Source organism: Aspergillus affinis (genome assembly GCF_023601865.1).
Source record: "Aspergillus affinis strain CMG 70 chromosome Unknown NODE_4_length_623078_cov_86_301200, whole genome shotgun sequence".
NCBI lineage: Eukaryota > Fungi > Ascomycota > Eurotiomycetes > Eurotiales > Aspergillaceae > Aspergillus > Aspergillus affinis.
The window spans coordinates 476,740-496,436 of NW_026515785.1; the positions used below are offsets into that span (position 1 = coordinate 476,740).

Consider the following 19,697-nt stretch of genomic DNA (forward strand, 5'->3'; position numbering starts at 1 on the left):
ATGAATTTTGATAATTCTTTTCTTTTTTCTTTTTCTGGTTTCTCACCCAATCTCGTAAAATTAGGCCAGCTTTGAGGGAGTCGAAACACGTATCGCACCCATGTACATGGAAGGCAGATCACACTTTTCCAGGCGATCTCATTTGCTGGAGTGCAAACGCTTGTCATCCACGGGAATATCCGAGTAACCTGGGACCATCACGGACCCCAACATGACATGTTAGTTTGCAAGGGTTCTGGTGTGATTGATATTTGGATGCATGGATTTCATCTAGTCGTGTCTCCAATCGATCGATCGGCCCTAGAGCGAAGATCTCCCGATGACCAGTGCGAATTTCTGGGTTTCAGAGAGGGTCTTGGATCAACGGACCACTCGCTCCTCGCCAGACTCTATAAAAGGGTGCCGGGTGCCCCAAGGAGATTAAGCTCAACGATCGAGGAGACGTGTGCCAGACAAACAACCGACTTCATTTAGACTTTGGCCATTGCGATCTTTCGGGGAAATCTTTCGGGAAAACGGGCCCTCTTTCTCTCTGCCTTCTTCTCAAAAGACCTTTGTCGCATTCAATCCTACCTTTCCCCCCAAGTCTTTTTGTCAAGTTTCTTCTTCTCCATCATCACAATGCCGGTAAGTGTCTTGATCGGCCATCACCTGGTGAAGAACAATCATTGACTTTGTGTTGACCACGCCAAAGATGCCCGGAGTCCGCTGTCCCACTTGCCAGGGAAATGGCAAAGAAACCTGGGTAATTCCGGGCAAAGACTGCCATGTATGCGGTACATCATGCTGAAAAGCACCGCTCGGTAAGCGCAAACCACCGCCGACCCCGTCGGGAACATGTCGAAAGCCCAAGCTAATTCATTTACCACGACCGACAGACTCTTTGAAAATATGAGTCAGGACTGAAGGCACAAAATATTTCGCAACAATCGTTGATGGACAGCGGAAGGTCCGTTCACGTCCAGGCAAATGCATTGGCTCGCGACCATGCTCTGTTTTCTTTTCCTTTTGCTGGGGGGAGCGAGGATGGGGGAAGAAGGGACAAGATGGAATGGGAGCAACCAAGACCCGATCGCATGAGACTTGGAATCCGACACTGACAGGCCGGGCTGGGATTAGCCGCGCACACGAGAGAGGCAGGGAGACCAGAATGTACGATACAGAATGTCCAGAGAGATCGTAATGAAGTGATGATCAACAACGGTACCCGGAAGCTTGAAGTAGATGTGAGTGTCAAGAAGAAGTTAAGAGAGACGCGCCTACTGAAAGTGACCTACATTCTTGTGCCTGATACTTCTAGCTTCCCTACGAGATCACGAGACCATCGTGAATGTGTACCTCATGCAGAGATAAGATCGGCGAATCAACGTGCTCCAATTCCGCATTAACATTCAGGCACCCAACGACGTCATTCCCCGCATGTCACCATCCTGCCAGCATCACCACTTCATATACACCTTAGAACTACCAACTAACTTCATACTTTGTGACTAACGAAATCACAAGGAATCCGCCGATTCCACCATCTTCAGTTGTTAAAATGGCAGAAACCTACCCCATCGGCTCCCGGAGCGACTGCGAACGAATGGTTCGAGAATGGGGATTCGGGCATGTCTTCACCTGGTCTGATGGAAGGTAATCCCCTAGCCTTTGTAGCTTCCCATTGGTTTTTCTATCTCTGATACATGATATAGCAACTCCCACTACACACCACACTCTCACTGTGGCCTAACAACCCATCTCATTCGCCAAGGGACCCTGACAATCACGTACCCCGATGACAACGCCCAACTGCACAATGGGGAGGTGAAGAAGGAGACATTTGGCGTGGGTGCTCGAGTTGATGTCCCCGCTGGGAAGCTACATGAGGTTTGGATTGGACCGGAGGGATGTGAGTATGTGATTGGGGAGTGAATGGATGAATGAGCGTTGAGTTGAAAGACGAAACGTCGAGTTGGATCGTTCCTCCCGAGCATGGGATGGTTCATTATCTATCACTTTTGTGTGTCATTCCAGCGCTATACTGATACCAAATCCGACTCTGTTCCGTATAGAGCTTTCGTTCTATCCATCGTTCCTGCGTTGGTTTCGTTTTCCTCCACCGAGGAGTGTGCGTTTTGCTTTAGAGCAAAAGCAAACAAAGAATCCATAACCAGCTGGATACTGTCCGCTTTGCTGCATATCTAGTCTAATAAATAAATCGGAAGTCGAGTCTGGACAGGATGTTAGTCTATGCCACGATAACCACACAGCAAATGGAAGTAGGTATCTCATACCGTTTATTTCCTCTGTGAGAGTTCTCAGCCAAATACTGTTCCCTCTCCTCTGTGGACATGGTATCCCAGATTGCAGCTTTTTGCCTAACAAATAATCAGCAAATAGACACGTGTGACAAGACACGGTTAACCTACTTGTTGCGCCAGACATAGTATTGTCTCGCGAAAATGTAAAGGAATATGCTCAGGACCGTCAAAGCTATGAGGACCTTGTTTCCATTGCGATAATGAGGCTTGTCGTCTTCGCGGTAAATCTATAGGGGCCAATCTGTTAGTATCGCATAGCGAAACTAGTTGATGAGAGTTTTTTTCTACTCACATTACCGGCGATGATACTCGACGCCTGAACCATCATGTTATACAATGCACTGGCAACCGTTCGGGTACGGACCGAACCCGCATTGCGAGAGGTCATCGCCACAACGATAGCATGCACGTATGGAGCTCCGATCAAGAGAACGTTGATGATCCAGAGACCCCAGGGGCTGGTTCCATCGGGCAGAACCTCGAGTGCAATAAGCAAAACCAAGCACCACACTTCCGTCATGACGCCCAGGGTGAAACGCTGGTTGAAACGCTCGGAGATCCACGTCCAGAACAGCAAGTTCAGGATAAAAACGACATATGCCGGGATGGTCAGAAGGTTGGTCTCGAAAGTTCCGAATCCAAGCGATTTCAGTTGCAATGTGATATAATTGGTAGCTGGAGTGTTGGGGATCATCCAGACCAGTCCCAAGAGATAAATGGGCCACATGTCATAATCGCAGACGGCATGCCAAAGCATCTTCGGTGTCACTGCCTGTCTGTTGTGCATGCCTCCTTTGCTAGGATCGTCTCGAAGCACGCGGTTTACCATGATTTTTTCTTCATGTTCATTAAACCAGCCATCCTTTCCTCGGAGACCGCCCTTGGTCTGCGTGGGTGAGGCAGGCATCCAGAAAGCCGCGGTGATTGCGATGATGCCGGTGATGAGACCTTCGTAGGCGAAAAGGTACCGCCATCCGCCGTTTCCATCGTCGTCACGAATGTGTAGAAACCCAAACGCCAGGAATGCACCGATGATCGCAGTGCCTTGATACGAAACCCAGAAAAAGCTCAAGCGAATGGGCAGCTCCTTAGATTTGTACCAGAAAGACAGGAACAAAATGGTATCCGGAATACTGGAATCAGTCAGCACAACTCGCCGCCGGGAAGTTCAGTTCTACTGGTGGACTCACAATCCTCCCTCAAAGAGACCCAGAAGTGCTCTGCATGCGAAATATCCACCTTTACTCTTGATGAAGGCTTGGCAGGCTGCTATTAAACTCCAACAGAACATCTGAATAGGGATCCATCGATCGGGTCCCAATTTTTTCGAGAGTAGCTGAGATGGAAGCTCCGCGAACAAAAAGATTAAGTAGAAGATAGTCTGGCCGGTGTTATAATCGTTGGTGTTCATGCCTAGGTCATCCAACATGTTATCAGACATGGCTTGGACGATATTCCCACGGTCCAGCTGGAGCGCAAAGAAGGTAACGCATGCGAACGTGCATACGCGCCAATCGATCTGCAACAGGGTCAGCGCCTTCTATTCCTCTGATCTTTTTTTTTTTTTCTCATTTTCATTCATCTTCAACCGAACGCAATGCACACACATACCTTTCTTATAACTCGTTTTTCTTCCTCCTCCGTCCATTCAAAATCCGGATCCCAACGGTGAATACCCTCATATGAATCGATAGGCTTGTAATATCTCGGATCTTCGACGGTATCGAAGGCGCATTCGCCTAAATCTTTAACGCGAGCACGAGGCTGGTCCAGCGACGACGAGGATGTGTTCCCCGACTGAGGTGCATTCCCATCATATTTGATTGGGCCAGAGTCCGTGACTGCCCCCTTAGGTTCGTCCGCGGCCATTGCTGCCGAATATGAATCTGCGCCTGATGTCTGTCCACGGCTTGACAAGGTCGATGGCAGAAATTAGAGCGAACACGGGCTAGGCTGGTATATAAAGGCTTATTCTACAGAGGCTTTCGCACGAGACAAAAGCTGCTATGCCGCCATCACGCAATCCTGGATCCCAGATGGACCGATGTCTCTTAAAGCTAGTAGTCAACCCCCGACACGCAGTGGATAGCTGTCCGTGGCCAATCGTGATGCATGGATATTGTAGCACCTCTCGAACTTGCTTTTTTTGCTGAAAAGGGTCGATCGCGGCCGGTGTCCGCGATGGTTGAACGTCACCAACGGCATTAGTCGTAAAATCTTATGTTGATCAGGCACTTGCCACGATAAGCGAGTTGATATGCATAAATTTGTACTATATTTGTAGATGAGTATGCTTAAACGATGGCCTTCTACCCAATGGGAACTATGTTGGTTACATCACGCAAATCCAACCGTGGTGACGTTATGGCGAACGAGTTAGATGAGCGTCAATCGACAGGGATCTTGTTACCTAGTCTGGACATCAGAAAGACTGGACCCTCAGCAGTCCCATTGAACCAAGGATAGACTGAGCCTGGAGATAATTTAGGACGGAATGTCAAATAAGCAACGGGCGGATTCCACCATCGGATTGGCTTATGGTGATATCTTTCGCCATCACCATCACAACTTTGCGTCCGGCATTGATTGGTCTTGGATGCTGCAGCATCGAAGCGAAAATATGCATCAACAGGGATGTTGATTTTCTCCTATCTTTCTTCAATCCTGTCTGTTGACCGCAGCTCCAATGGCAATGTGGTGCAGTGTCCCTGATCGCGACGTCCGTAACGCTGAATTTTCTGGTTGATTTGCGGAAACGAAAGGAAGGAGCCAACACAAGGAGCCCAAGTTATTCAGGAGAGAAATCCACTTGAGATGAGGCTAAATGGGCCTAAGCGGGGTGGTTGCGTTTGGGTTCGAAGTTGGGGCCGTTTGCGCGACTGGGCAGCCCTAGCACGCCATGGCCACTCCACTCCTCTCTCTCCCGAGGTCCCTCGCTTTCCACCTGCTGTGTGTTTTAGCTCCCTCACGATGGCGACTTCTTTCATAAGTAGTAGCGACCTTCCATAACCGGCTATTCTTTTTCTAATTGACTCTTGCCGCCGTTAAATTCTCGACTGGGCGTAACCGAGCCAGTTGCAGGCCGGAAAGCTGTCGTTATATCTGCCGAATAGGGAATCCTACCTGGTATCACACCATAGCACAGCAATGCTTGATCAGCATCCTTTTCTGGGCAATGCTGTCCTCATTCGATGACTCGCACAACGGTCTCGGGTTGTGAACCGTGTAACCCCGCGCCAGTCCATGGCGAATCCAATGAAGCCTTCCCTGTCGGATCAAAACATACCCCGCAGGTATTGCGCAAGCCCATAAGACGGATATTCGGATGGGATGAAGAGAACGGTATATCTGGCGATGGAGTCCTCGTGAATGGATGGACCGATAGATAGATTGTCGACATTGCATTTCTTCCAGACCATAATCTAATCTGATCTATTTCCCACCCCCGAACATGGCTCCTTCTATCACTGAGACCGTGGCTCTGCGTACGGCTCCTTCCAAGCCTCTCCGGACTGAGGGAGGTCATAATAAGGAGAACTTTGCAGGATTGAAGAACACCTACAATCACGATGATGAGATCAAAGGCACGGCGAAGCAGCCTCCGGCTTCGTTTCCCCATTACCTTCCCGTCTGGGACAACGAGACCGAGAAGTATGTCGAGCCTGTACTTTAGGGTCATCCCCTGGTCGTACTAACGGAGTATCAAGATACGCCCCTTTGACCCCGTTCGAGCATTATGACCACGGAAAAGATGCGGACCCTACCTTCCCCGACCTCTTCCCCCAAGGCAAGGCTGAGCTGGACCATCTGACACCCACTATCGGTACCGAAGTCAAGGGAGTCCAACTGAGCCAGCTATCAAAAGAAGGAAAGGACCAGCTAGCACTATTTGTTGCTCAAAGGAAGGTCGTTGGTATGCCATGCCCTATAGACCTGCAAAATAAGAGCACAAACTAAGACCTTCCCAGCTTTCCGGGACCAGGACTTCGCCCACCTACCAATCGATAAGGCTCTCGAGTTCGGTGGATACTTCGGAAGACACCACATTCACCAGACCTCTGGAGCCCCAAAGGGCTACCCGGAGGTTCACCTTGTTCACCGAGGTGCCGACGATAAGAGTGGTGCTGAATTCCTAGCTCGCAACACAAACTCTATCACATGGCATTCGGATGTGACGTTCGAGAAACAACCTCCAGGCACCACCTTCCTGTATTTCCTAGACGGACCTTCAAGTGGCGGAGATACCTTGTTCGCAGACCAGGCTCAGGCGTACAGACGCCTATCGCCCGAGTTCCGTAAGCGTCTGCACGGGCTGAAGGCCGTTCACTCTGGAATTGAGCAGGTGAACAACAGTTTGAACCAAGGAGGCATTGCTCGCCGTGACCCTATTACCTCGGAACATCCCATCGTTCGCACCCATCCTGTGAGTGATAATTCCTGGAGCATTATATATGAGAATGCGAGATTTAACATACCAATCTAGGTCACTGGCGAGAAGGCGCTTTATGTGAACCCGCAGTGTGAGTACAGCTTCCGATGCTCAGTGGACCTGATACAATGACTAACAACTGTCCAGTCACCCGTTACATCGTTGGGTTCAAGAAGGAGGAGTCAGACTTCCTCCTTAAGTTCTTGTACGACCACATTGCTCTGTCCCAAGACCTGCAAACTCGCGTAAGATGGCGCCCCGGAACCGTTGTCGTTTGGGATGTAAGCGCCCCTTGTTGTTCACTGAAACGCAAGCCGAAACTGACTTTCGCAGAACCGTGTGACCGCACACAGTGCACAGTACGACTGGGAGGATGGTCAGAGACGTCACATCGCGAGAATCACCCCACAAGCGGAAGCACCTTATGAGACACCTTTTGAAGCATGAGCAAGTCAAGGAGGAAAAGGTCATTTGGAAAATGCTGAAAAGCTATTCAAATTTCAACGCAAGAAACGGCACATAGAGAACGAAGTATGGACTAACGAATGAGAATCTCAATTTTTACTGGAATCAAAAACCTTGCCGTCCTAGCCAGAGAATGAAAGAAAAAAAAGCTAGGTTGCATAGAAGAGTTACGCCAGGAATAATAATGCTTTCTTCGCGGGTCGCTGTAATCCCAAACTTTCGAGGAATCCAAACTAAAGATAATATCCACCAACTCGAAGTGTTTGCGTATCAGCGCACCGAGCATCCCTGAATGCCTAGCTTGAAATCAGCCCCAAATGGCGAGTTCGATCAGCTCGACAAGCACTCATCTTCACAAGGGTCTGTAGGCGGAGTGACTCTAATCGTTGGCGGTGGCATGGAACATGCGCGTCCACGAAGTTCAGGCTTATTGGCGTCGTGTGCCACATCCTCGATATGGTAAGACCGGGGTCCATTTCGAGCCTCCGATTGGGGGATGAGTGTTGGATTAGACGGGCTCGAGGCACCGCTTCCCCCTGATCCGCAGTGATCCTTTATCGAAAGTCGCTCGAAAGCATTCTCAAATTGCTCCCAGGTGATAATGTCATCGATTTGAGAGACTGTTGGCGCCATGGGAGATTCCTGAGAGAGCGCTGCCATTTGGAGGCTAGTAAGAGGGGTAAATCCGAAAGACTAAATTCAACAGTCAGTGGATATCAAGTGAGATTTGGAATCTTTGGAGGGGCCCAGCTTACAAGAGAGGTTATTGACTGAGCTATGCAGGTAAAGTTTGCGCACAGAGGTCTGTCGCGGAGATAAAGAGAGGCGTACTGAAGGAAGGTCCAAAGTTTGTATGACTACGGTAGGTAGTCTTGTGTGTGTGTGTGTGTGGTTTCAGTAAGAGGGAGATAAGATGAAGAAAGCAGCGATGGAGACGACGAGAAGAAGAATCTCCTGAAGGGGCCCCCAACAAAGAAAGGGAAATGAGGCACAAAGGCTTTCTTGAGGAGTGTCTCAAAAGGGAAGGTGCTTCTCATCGTCGGTTCATTGTCTCGTCAACCCTTCAACCGATCAAAGCGGTGCATCACGGCTACTCGCCACTCCCGGAAATCCCTTGCAGACACGGGCAAACCCTCACTGCCACCTTGCAACGACTTAGAGACAGCAAAAAAAACATAGGGCGGTAGACGAAGCTCATCGAGAGACAACGACAAATTCTTGCCGCTCTCGGGATGCAACAACTCATCCACATCGGCAACGGTTTGGAACAAGACCTTCATTGCCCGTTGTGCTGTGACACTATGGTCAGGGCTGGAATTTGAATACCACAGATCGGGATTGAAGACCCAGATCTATATACAAGTCAGATAATGCAAGTGGAAATGAGAATCCAATGAACATACCAGCAAGCCATTCTTCTGCCCACCATGAACAACAAATCGTCGAGTGCTTTCTCGTTCTATTAGCTCCAACAATTGAGCGGCCACAATGGTTTCTATAGGGTGACTGTGCCAGGTAGAACGCTCATCTTCATCTTGTTCCCCTAGCGGCATACTTGCAGAAAGACTTGTCTTGAACAATCGCCATCCTTGAGAGACAGTGTCTTCCATGCCAATCAAAAAACCGCAATTCTCACACCGAAGTTCTCTTTGCAACTCTAGCAAGGTTTTACCCGTATCATCTGGTTGAACCTGACAAGTAAAAATCAGCAATTAGCTTGCTGCATTCGACCAACAGAGAAAAACAATTTAATTGGGGGACAAAAGAACACGATTGAACGCTTGGAATGGTTATATTTGTGGGATATTACGTTCTGTTCTATCTGGTAAACGACCATCGAGTATGGCAAGAAAGCCCACAGATATTGCAGGTGAGCTACATCCCCATTCCCACAGATTCGAGCATGTACCTCGTTATACTCATGTCGACCCCATATCTCTGGGTCAGTCCCATAGGGACCAAATCAACGAAGAAACAAGCAAGGCGTAGTCTTGGCCCCCAACAACTGGGTATGGATAAAGGGTAGCCACGAAATCCATCTCAGAGAAGAGGATAACTGCAACATATCCTCCAACCAACCAAAATGTTGGGCATAGACTTATGCTATGCTAACAAACCAAGACCCTGTAGCTGTAGGGCAGTTGTATCGAAGACCAAAGCATGGAAATGAAAAGGCCTCCTTCTTTTATACCCAAGACGTACTGGCGACCCTGGCGTCATGAGTAGACACGGGCAGAATGTGGCAGAACGCAGAACACAGAAAACAATAGTGAAAGAAGATTAACTCGCAAATAGCATTTCTCACCTGTTTCAAGCCCTTACACTCGGCTTGCGATATCAGAAACGTCGCCACATCCACCAGGACAGTACCGGGTATCGCGACCACTTGATTCGCAGCCCCATACCCCTTCACCGTCGCATTGGGGTCTTCATCTTGCTTATCCTCAGGTTCCGGGTCCGGTTTATGACAGTGCCAGAAATCCATCATTTCCGCCCAATTCCCACTGGGAAGGTCTTTCCAAACCCACCCGGGAGACCGCCCACTCGTCGCACCAGTGTCATCACCTGGCGAATCCAACACCGCCGTCTCGCACTGCCGACAACGCAGCCTAGTGGCCGGCGTCATATCGTTCGTGGTCCACGGCACGAATCCATCCAACGGCTCGTCCCTCGAAAGCAGCGACTCGCTCTCACCGTCAATCTGCATTCGAAACGAATACTCCCGCTGATCGGCCTCGCATTTTCCCTCCCCGAGACCGCCATCCCTTTGTTGAGTGAGCGCTAGCACGCGACGAGAGGCTTCGCTGACGCGCGCGGGAAGTTTTATTGTGTCTGACACGTGGTCGAAGGGGGGAGGGAGCGAGACGGTGATGGCTCGACGGGACTGCGAGAGCGATACGTCGGGGTGGATTCCCTGTGAGTGTAAGTTTGCGGGCAGAGAGACGTAGAGTGTGATGTGTCGGATGTTGCGGAGGAGTTCTGCATGTAAAGAGAGGACGGGATCCTGGTCCTGATTAGTTTCTGTAGACATTCTTGGTTGTTTGTCGTGATATGGTGTCGATCGAGTGAAGTCAAGTTTTATGAATGAGGAACGTGTTGGCGTTGGCGTTAGCGTTGACGGGCGCAGGACGCGGCGCATTTCAAATGCAAACATTGCAAATCCATTCCGCCTTAGGAATTAGGCATCAACTATGCCCGCAGATTTGTTGTCAAAGAATTCTTTTTTTCTTTTCTTCGTAATTATCAGATACTCTATAAAGGCTATACAACCTCTTCCAGTATACCCAATTATGCTTTTATTTGATGCAAAATTCCAGCCGAGATCGAAGACATCGATGGGCCAACTAGGTGCAATGTCCTCCAATAGCACACATAAAAAGGGAGAGATGCCATTAACGCCATCAAGTAATCGAGATCAAAAGAAACAAAATTAGTATCACAAATGTCCATTACCTCCTTGAACCCTCAAATAGACCCTCCCCAGCCGCTGAACTCCTCGGCAAACTTGACGGCCGTCTTCAAGAAATAAGAGTCCGAGTCACCCCACGTCGAGGCGGCCTCTCTGCAAGCGCGGATAGCCTTGACGTAATGCGCATCGGTCGAGTGCTCGCCCTTGACGGCCTTCTTTGCCGTCCATTTCCAATCTCTTCCAGCAAGATCATAGTCCCGGATGCGGTCGAGATGGATTTCCGGCCTCATTTGCGCAATGTAGATGGCCAGAGTTGTAAGCCACCATTGTCTGACCAATGGAATCTGGTAGCGACCGGGGATCAAGGGGAGAAGAACGCGGACGGCGTGGCTGGTTGTCAATATGTGGACGAAGAAGAAGTCATATTTTTCGTTGATCTTGCCATGGGTGGCAGCCAATATGGCCGCGGCTACCTCCTGGCTCTCGCGGAATTGGTTGATGGGGTCCTCGATTTTCCACGCATTCCAGTGGTTGAGAAGAGCGGCTTCGTGCTCTCGGAAAATTATCTCCATGTTGTGGGCGCCTGGGTGGCCGAAGAGCCCGTGGAATCGCTGGTCAGTTCGCACCTTGTTTAGAACATCTAGGAGAGAAGCTGAAGTATAGGACGACTCTGCTTGAGAGTACGAGGGGTCATCCAGATACTTATGGATGCTTCCGTAGCAGGTAGTCGTCAGAGAAAGAGCTTCCATGCCAACCTCACGGCTATTCATCTCGAAGGCATAAGCCAAATGGATCAAGGGATGTCCAACTATGTCGAAGAGTTAGCTCGGTGATTTTGAACATGGATTCACGGATTTCAACGCACGGTCTTCAACAAGAGAGTTGAATATGGGCTCTTTGCCCGCGAAAAGATATTCAAAGATAACTTCCTTCCAGTCATATCCGTAGCGCACGAGCTCATCCTCAAAAAAGTCTACATAAGCTCGCTGATACCTAATAAACCGAGTGGTTAGTCAAAACCCAAGAGTCGCAGCTGCAAGAAGGCAAGTAAAAATAGGCTATGACATACTCCCTCCGACCCAAGAAGTCTCTCCAGTCAAACGTACTGATCTCTGTGGGCGAATCCACCCAGGGATCCAATGACTTCGATTCCTCCTCATAGATGCGAGTCAGATCATCCGCATCCGCTCCCTGCAGGAAGGACGAGCTCAGGAGCTAGACAAATTAGTGCTAAGTTCATCACGGCAGGGAACTGTTACTGACATGAGGGGCATGGTTGTGGAATTTCCGTTCATTCCATAAAATGGCATGATTGGCGTGGTTGAGCTTCAACAGGTGCTTCAAAGCTCGGGCTGACTTCTCATGAGCTGTATCCGTCTCATGAACCTTGACCGGGGGAAGGTCAAACATTGTTCGATCCCGCCATGAGAACAGCTTGCCCAGCGAAGGCAATGATATGGTGAACATTGTTGACGACTGCGTATATGTGCAATGGGAACTGGTTGACACTCGGATCCCAGCAGACCTTGGCGTTGAGCTCTGGTGTTAGCGGAGCTCGATGGCAATCGGCCCTGGGCACTGGAAATTTAATGGCGTGCTCCGATTGTCGACTCTTATAATATAAATAAATGCAACACTTGATCACTCAAAGTTGCCTAGACAGGGGAGTGGCACTGGCGATGATCTGACCAAACTGTGGGGAAGGAACTCAAGAGTTGTTGGGGTGGATTGGTGGCCTCAGGTGGCCATGACGCAATGTGCACTCGGTGGCGTATATGCCTGAGGCACCAACTGTTCCCAAAGTAGATACCAGTATCTATCTTCTATTCAAGCGCGATGATAATTACACAAATCCAAACGCTAATCAATCATGTGCCATAATACCTGCCCATGGCTTTATTTCCTGTCTTTTCCTTCAAGATGCTCGTCCTGTCCACCTTTGTGTTCACCATAGAATTCACCTCCAGCCACTTCGCCCGCGATAAAATCAACATCTGCCCGTGGTCCGGTGAAGTTCTTGCGACCATCAACAAACCACTGGAATGTTGAAATAATCAAGATAATACCAAAAGCAGCGACACAGTAATCTGATTTCATGAGTTGAATTAGCACCTTGGGAATTTCCCAGATATCAATTGGGGAACATACTCATGTTGCTACCGGTAACGGGAAGCTCGGGTGGGAAGAGGAAAAGCACGGTCGTGAGAGAGATGTATGCTAGGGAAACCTATCGAAAACATTATTATACATACTCTCTGTGTCAAGTTTCTTTCGAACATACCATATTGGCAATCCAGCCGACAACATTCGGGAGCACAAAGTGTCGTTCAGGGAGCGTGTTTCGGCCACGCAGACAATTGATCGCAATCGGAATTCCGTACGCAATATCAAGCATCACAACTGACGAAGACACGATAGCGTTGAAGGCGCTATAGCCGACTCATTAGTCGAATGACTTGAAGGCGAGATGGTCTATTGGGCTTACCTAGAGGATCCAAGGAAAATGCATCCGAAGACAATGACAAGGAAATTTGTCAGGTACAAGGCGTTCAGAGGCACCTTGAGCTTGGGATGAACCTTGCTGAAAAAGGGAGAAGCCGGTATACCGCCATCCCTATAATTCCATTATTAGCACAGCGATAGGAACCATATTTCAAGAACAGCCAATTCTCACCTTGCGAATGCGTAGACCATACGACTACTCGTTGCCATGATGGTTGTGGTAGCAAAAACCATGCAAACCAGGGGAAACCTATCAAGCATTGGTCAGTAAGATGTGTCTGTAACACATCAAAAGCCACAAATACTCACATTAGAAGACAGATAGCTCCAGCATTGTTGTTCGTGGCGTACTTGAAGATATACACCAGAGGTCCGGCGGCAGAATCGATAACCTTCTGGATGTCACCACAAACGAAAAGCAGGACAATCAAAAATATCAATCCGGTTCCAGTTCCGATGAGGACACATCCTATCATAATCTTGGGGCCCACCACGGAGGGGTTGGGGATTTCTTCGATCATATGTGCGACTCCATCCTTTCACAAAAGTTAGTTTTGAAGGGACAGGTTCGACGCGAGAGGTGACTAACAAATCCGGTGACACCAAGTCCTCCTTGAAGTAGCTAAAAGAACAATTATTAGATGGATATTGCAGTCATCAAACTATGAGATACATACGCCAAGTAACCAAGCAATGCCATCCGGCCCTGTAAAAGATTAGTCCTTCAAAACCTTAGGATATTCTGGATGGTGTGGGGAATCAACTTACAGCCTGTCTCATTGAGAAATTCTCGAAACACGAACCTGTTGAAATAAGCGACGAGAAAACCAGGAGCACAGTTGAGGAGTTTCTTACTCTCCAGAATTAAAATCGGGCGACGAGCACGAAAGCAAAGTTATACAGATGATGGTAAAACCAGAAAGAGACCAGATAACTTGTAGATGTTTAATATTACCTCTGTCGACAGAAATGTAAGGGGGTTGACTTACAAGCACTCTTAGTGACAAGCGGCAGGCCATTGTTCATAAGTGAGTTGATCAAGAAACCCATGACGTTATACGCAATGTAGATCAAAAATTGATGCCAACGCTGAGACTCGTAGGACTAGAAGATAGCATCAGCAGCCGAATCATGAAGGCCGAGTCCAAGGGCTCCATACCGGGTGCATTATAGTAATGGCTCCGAGGACAAGCTCACTACCCAGCAGCCCGCCGGTGGCAGTCAAAGCGAGCTAGCGCTCATTAGCATGGAAAACGTCCAGAAGAGTCATACTCATACTCACCCAGCCGGAAACATTAGCCCAACCAGTAATCCAAGACAAAATTGGCACCCATTTTTCCCAAGCAACTTTGATTCATCTTAGCAAGAATATAACATGAAGGCACTAACGAGACAACTTACTAACTGCCAGACGAAATTTATGTTAGTAGTTTTCAAATGACACATACAAGAGCACGAACTTACCTGCGACCCAATGGTACTGTCCACCAGCTCTACATAGATTGTCAGACCCTGTGTTCAATGAAGGCATGATGATTACCTGAGACTCACGTAGGATATGCTGACAAGAACTCGGCAAGCGAAGCGGCGGTGGCAAGGTTACAGATACCTGCGGTTACCAAACCTATGGGGAGAATCAGATTAGACGATGCTGTTTGGGAGTCGGGGGATATATGATATCATGAAGAGGTTCACGGAAACAAGTAATCAGAAATCAACAGGCGTCTCTTACCCCAGACGACGCTAACAGAGCCTCCGGATGAAAGACTGAGGTTCAAACTGGCAGATAAAGCGGTCCATGACTGCAGTCTCGATTGAAGTTAACGGTCTGTCGAGCTTATGGCATAGGCTAGGCCCAATGACGGGCACATTAAGTCGACCCTCAACGTCCATTGGCGGGGAAATTTTTCGTGCTGCACATACATTTAGAATAGCGAATGCAAGACCTAACATCGATCTAGATTTAGGACGTATATTAGCTTAATCCAGATTACATGGGACCAGCAAAGGCCTTGTGAAACATACAGCATTGAGAAATTGCGCTTCAATTCGGCCCTATGGCCCATGGCGGCCAACTGCGCATCATCCTCCCCCCGGATATCTTTTTCTGTTGACATCGCAACAGCTTCCGCCGGATTATGATAAGTCACAGGTCACGTCAAAAAGGCGCTTTTACTGGAACCAAACTAGACTGCTGGAATGCTAGAGAGGGGCAAGAGGAGAGGATAAGATTCAGGTACAGAGAAAGGCAAGGGAAGAGATGGGAGGGAGGGAGGGAGAAAAGACGAAGGGAAGGGATGAAGAGCGATATTACGGAGTACAGCAGCCCTGGGAGATTCTCGTCCCTCTTTCCTTTTACCTCCACCGTGTTTTGTCCCATCGGGGCATGATCGAAGACCCTCATCATTGTCATCGACCGTTTCCTTGACTCGAGGATTGGTGGTCCACCCACATTTGCGGGGGAGCGTGGCACCGCGCAGCCCGTTACCTAATGGATATGGGGTAATTGTGAGATTCCGAGCGCGATGGCGAACATGGCTCTGATAAGGCCAAGAAAAGGTATGCGGAAGCAGATCGTGGGCGCGATAGGCCCGACGCCCGATGATTTGTCGACAGCGCCGAACGCAAGGAGCTGGCAGCCAGTCAGGGCGATTCGGAGGCTGATCTGCGGTCGCATCTGTTGGTTCTGCCGAAAAAGGCGCGATTAACGGACTGAAGCTTGTCTGGGGAGGGCCCAATGACGATGGGACGCCCAGTGCGATAATGGCGCCAGGATTCGGAGGGTTTCCTGGAGGGTGATACCGATAGATAAACCGAGTTCCATGACTCTACCCATTGATTCAGGGCGAGTATCAATTTGAATTATCAAATGGCGAAGATACTTCTGATATGAGACTAGCCGATAATAAATAATAATGAAATGAGGAGAACATGAGACGATAAGAGAAAGGGCGGATCGAACGTCCCGCTCCACTTTTTCCAATGTCTCGTTGTCTACTCCGGTCACGGGCTGTCACGGGGACGGTCTTCGCTGGCGGCCGCAGTACGACGGACATTTCGGGAGGAGCGCAGCGGGCTGGATTCTCCCGTCGGATTCAAAATCCCGATATACACCTTGAGAGAAGAGATAATTGTGCACCGACGGGGGAGCGTCAAAATCTGCCAAGACGGTGTCCCTACCAACAGGCAGCGAGTATAGGACCCAATTTTGGTCGAGAATCCAGCCCCCCGGACGGAAGTTCTCCGAATGCAATCGAAAAGATATGGTCATTGGATGCAACGCTATGTATGTACAGCAGCCCGATACTCTTATCCCTGTACCTACTATATACTACTTCTGATGAGTGCTGGATGAAATTACAAATGTAGCAAAAAGTCCGAGTCCTCTGCGCCCTGTCCTCCTACTTCGACCTGTCCGACCGAACGAGATGATCGGTTCGAACAATGTAATCTTCGTCTCCATTGGCAATGCCGTCCTCGGCCCCGTCGTCATCCTCCCCTACATCATCGTACCCACGCGACAGTTCCCGGTCATTTCTTGAGTTGGGGCCGTCGAAGGAAGAATCGGAGTCGCCGTTGCTGGCAGAGATGGCTTTGTTCTTCGACTTACCGCCTCCATTGGCGGGGTTCTTCCCTTTGCCCTTGCTGCTGACCGAGTGGCCACTCGCGTTCCTGGAGCCAGTTAGGCCTTGTTTGCCTTTGCCTTTGCCTATGGAGGCATGGTCGCCATTCAAAACGGGTCCGCCCGTGTGGTCGTCCACTTGATCCCCAAGACTAAGAGCATCCAGTGCATCTTGGATGGTCTGTGGTGCCTGCGGTCCGTTGGAATTTCCGGCAGAGTCTTGCTTCTGCTTATCAACAGATTCGAACGAGCGACGGATACGTTCAAAATGTTCGAGTTCCTTGGCACTGCGCAGCGTTAGTACTTCAATCCTGTATTTAAATGTTCTCGGTGTTAGACTGAGGCATACCTGACACTAGGAACAAGCTCGTTCTGCGCTTCCGTAAAGTCGTCTTCTGTAACCATCACGGACACATCCTCCGGAGTAGCCAAGTGATCAAAGAAGTACGCCGTGCTGACGGGCTCTCCTGGCAACTGCTTGATTTTCTCGTCCACGGCCGTGGATTTGCGTGTGATTGCTTTGAGCATGGAATCCGAACACAGGGCATACAAGTCAGCACCCGTGTACGTCAGAGGCAACCGCTCAGCAACGCGGCCCAGCGACAAGCCAGGATCAAGGGTGAATTTCCTCGTGAGAGCCTCCAGGATAGTAGCTTGCTTATCATGTGTGTCAGACACTCCAAGGTAGAGCATCTTGTCGAACCGACCGGGACGGAGGAGCGCCGTATCTAGCAGATCGGGTCGGTTCGTAGCACCGATGACGAACACACCACCGCTGTTTTCCTCGCCACCATTCATACCGTCCAATTCGGCCAGTAACTGACTGACAATACGATCCATCACACCGCCACTGTCTCCTTGGTTTCCTCGTTTCGGGGCGACCGAGTCCAGTTCATCAAAGAAGACGACGCACGGACGGGCGTCTCGAGCTCGCTGGAAGACTCGTCGAACGTTGGCTTCGGACTCACCAATGTACATGTTCAACAACTCGGGGCCCTTGACGGAGAAGAAGTTCAGAGAGAACTCGGTCGCAATGGCTTTGGCAAGCAAGGTTTTACCAGTACCCGGCGGGCCGTAGAACAAGATACCGCTTCGCTTCTTCATGCCCTTGGCAAACAATTCTGGTCGCTCAAGGGGTAGCTGGATGGTTTCGACAAGGGCATCCTTAACATTTGTCAGACCACCGACATCATCCCAGCCGACATTGGGGATCTTAGGTGCGCCAATCGAGTCGGCGAAATTCTTTCTTGCAGCCTCGACAGCCGAGTCAAAATCGGCCTTGGTGACACCTCGCGCTGCGTCACCGCCAGAGAGGAGCACATCCCGGACGCTGACGCTGAGTCCTTTATGCTGCTTGCTTGCAGCCTCCGCGAGTTTCTCCAGGCGAGCAGCCTTCACAGCAGAGGCACGCTCCACAACGTCAACCAAATCTCCAGCAACTAGGGCGGCAGTCTTCAAAGCTATCGTACCCAAATCGACATCAGGTGACATTTTGATGCCTCGCTCAGACACGGCATTTCGAAGAATTCCCTCGCGCTCCTTCTCTTCCGGAGCAGTCATCTCAAACTCATGTGTAAACATACTGCGAATACCTTCGGGGATTTGCTCAGCATCCGTTGTGGTTGCGATGACGACCCTAGCATCAGACACGATCTCGGTCATGGCCGAAACAATTCGGTCCGCGGTTAGCACCTCAATATGTTTAATCAGAAGCGCCGTGCAGTTTGAACCACAATGGAATGCACGCTCTGCTCTTGCCTTGAGGTATGCTTCGGTTTTCACATCGCCACCGTTAGCACCACCTTCGGTCAGAATGTCGTAAGAATCAATCGGGAAAGTATGGAGACCAATGTCGGAACAAGCCCGGGTGGCGACGGTTGACTTTCCAATATGTCTCTGCTGCGACTTCAGCAGAATAACAACTGGCTTCATACCGAGCTGAATTGCACGAGGGCTTGTAGCCACCGACATCAGATCCCTAATGCGCTGCTGCAATGGTGGCACGAATGATTGCGGGAGTTCGGTAATAAGACCATGGAGAGACTGGGAATCACCAACACTTCTCGGCACTGATTTCGTTCCAAGCCAATACTCCCAGCCGTTATCCATTGTACCTGGGACTCGGCTCACGTCGCTCCCAGCTTGTACCATCCTTGTCGTCGCAGGGTCGATTATAGCAACACCACCCCAATGTATGTCTCCCACTTCATCCTCGTTATCCGGAGAGCTAGGAATGACTTGTCCGGCACGGAACCAGGCAACTCCAACCTTTTTCATGCCGGCGCCATCAGAGTCTGTTACCTGACCCAGACGAGTAGTAAGATCCTCGTCCTGAAGGGCGCCATCACCTGCAGCAGTTCCTGTGAAGACAGCTCTACCCAATCCTTCATCAATGCTAATCCCAACGAGGTCACCGCTTTTCAGCAGTCGTCGTTTGGACTCGAAATATTGTTTCAGCCCGGCGAAAAGGGCTGGTTGAAGGATGCGATCCATGGAAAGGGGCGTGGAAACCTTATGCAAAGTCACTTCTTTTGCCAAAGGTGGACACCTGGTGGAGCCTGTCTTCATTTGATGCAGAAGTCCTGGCTTGGAGGTACCGCTACCGGTGCCGAAACTCATAGAGGATATACGAAGGTATTTGGGGTTTTCCAAATTGTTCAGTAGAAGAGGTGGGACAAAGACGGAAGGTGTCAATCGCACGGGGGGTCGTTGGGTTATGCTGGGTCGTCTGTCCCCGGACTGGTTGATCGAGTACCGCGGTTTTGCAGATGGGAACCCAGGCAGTCCATAGATTCTAACCGCACGCCAGTCTCCAGAGTCTTCTTCTTGTTCGTTAAAGCTCCCCAGCTTGATAGAGGCAAATATGTTGGCTTGGGGCTCTTCCGTTGCCCCTATTTTCACCCAATCGCCGGAGAAACAGCCGATTTTGGCGAGTACACTGATGTCCACAAATATAAACGACTCCGT

At 49.7% G+C, this 19,697-nt stretch overlaps 6 protein-coding genes across 6 annotated transcripts; 2 read left to right on the plus strand and 4 right to left on the minus strand.

Moving 5' to 3' along the window:
• Positions 1–1,540: 1,540 nt before the first annotated feature.
• KD926_008047 (uncharacterized protein) lies at positions 1,541–1,914 on the plus strand (the record flags this gene model as incomplete). Its single annotated transcript, XM_053103950.1, has 2 exons — positions 1,541–1,635; positions 1,695–1,914. The coding sequence occupies 2 exons, from the start codon at positions 1,541–1,543 to the stop codon at positions 1,912–1,914; spliced, it is 315 nt and encodes a 104-aa protein (XP_052960612.1).
• Positions 1,915–2,188: 274 nt separating this feature from the next.
• KD926_008048 (putative transporter) lies at positions 2,189–4,172 on the minus strand (the record flags this gene model as incomplete). The annotated part of the gene is made up of 6 exons (XM_053103961.1): positions 2,189–2,213; positions 2,277–2,360; positions 2,412–2,530; positions 2,596–3,436; positions 3,494–3,822; positions 3,915–4,172. 6 exons carry the CDS (start codon positions 4,170–4,172, stop codon positions 2,189–2,191), a joined length of 1,656 nt encoding a protein of 551 aa, XP_052960613.1.
• Positions 4,173–5,754: 1,582 nt separating this feature from the next.
• Positions 5,755–7,179, plus strand: KD926_008049 (TauD/TfdA dioxygenase family protein; the record flags this gene model as incomplete). Its single annotated transcript, XM_053103972.1, has 6 exons — positions 5,755–5,954; positions 6,011–6,216; positions 6,272–6,726; positions 6,787–6,823; positions 6,880–7,013; positions 7,066–7,179. The coding sequence occupies 6 exons, from the start codon at positions 5,755–5,757 to the stop codon at positions 7,177–7,179; spliced, it is 1,146 nt and encodes a 381-aa protein (XP_052960614.1).
• A 348-nt stretch (positions 7,180–7,527) lies between these two features.
• On the minus strand, positions 7,528–7,857 carry KD926_008050 (uncharacterized protein; the record flags this gene model as incomplete). The annotated part of the gene is made up of 1 exon (XM_053103983.1): positions 7,528–7,857. The coding sequence occupies one exon, from the start codon at positions 7,855–7,857 to the stop codon at positions 7,528–7,530; it is 330 nt and encodes a 109-aa protein (XP_052960615.1).
• Positions 7,858–8,252: 395 nt separating this feature from the next.
• On the minus strand, positions 8,253–10,228 carry KD926_008051 (HECT-type E3 ubiquitin transferase; the record flags this gene model as incomplete). Its single annotated transcript, XM_053103994.1, has 3 exons — positions 8,253–8,549; positions 8,601–8,888; positions 9,503–10,228. 3 exons carry the CDS (start codon positions 10,226–10,228, stop codon positions 8,253–8,255), a joined length of 1,311 nt encoding a protein of 436 aa, XP_052960616.1.
• A 434-nt stretch (positions 10,229–10,662) lies between these two features.
• Positions 10,663–12,073, minus strand: KD926_008052 (questin oxidase family protein; the record flags this gene model as incomplete). The annotated part of the gene is made up of 4 exons (XM_053104005.1): positions 10,663–11,414; positions 11,472–11,599; positions 11,676–11,821; positions 11,870–12,073. The coding sequence occupies 4 exons, from the start codon at positions 12,071–12,073 to the stop codon at positions 10,663–10,665; spliced, it is 1,230 nt and encodes a 409-aa protein (XP_052960617.1).
• Between the last annotated feature and the right edge of the window lie 7,624 nt (positions 12,074–19,697).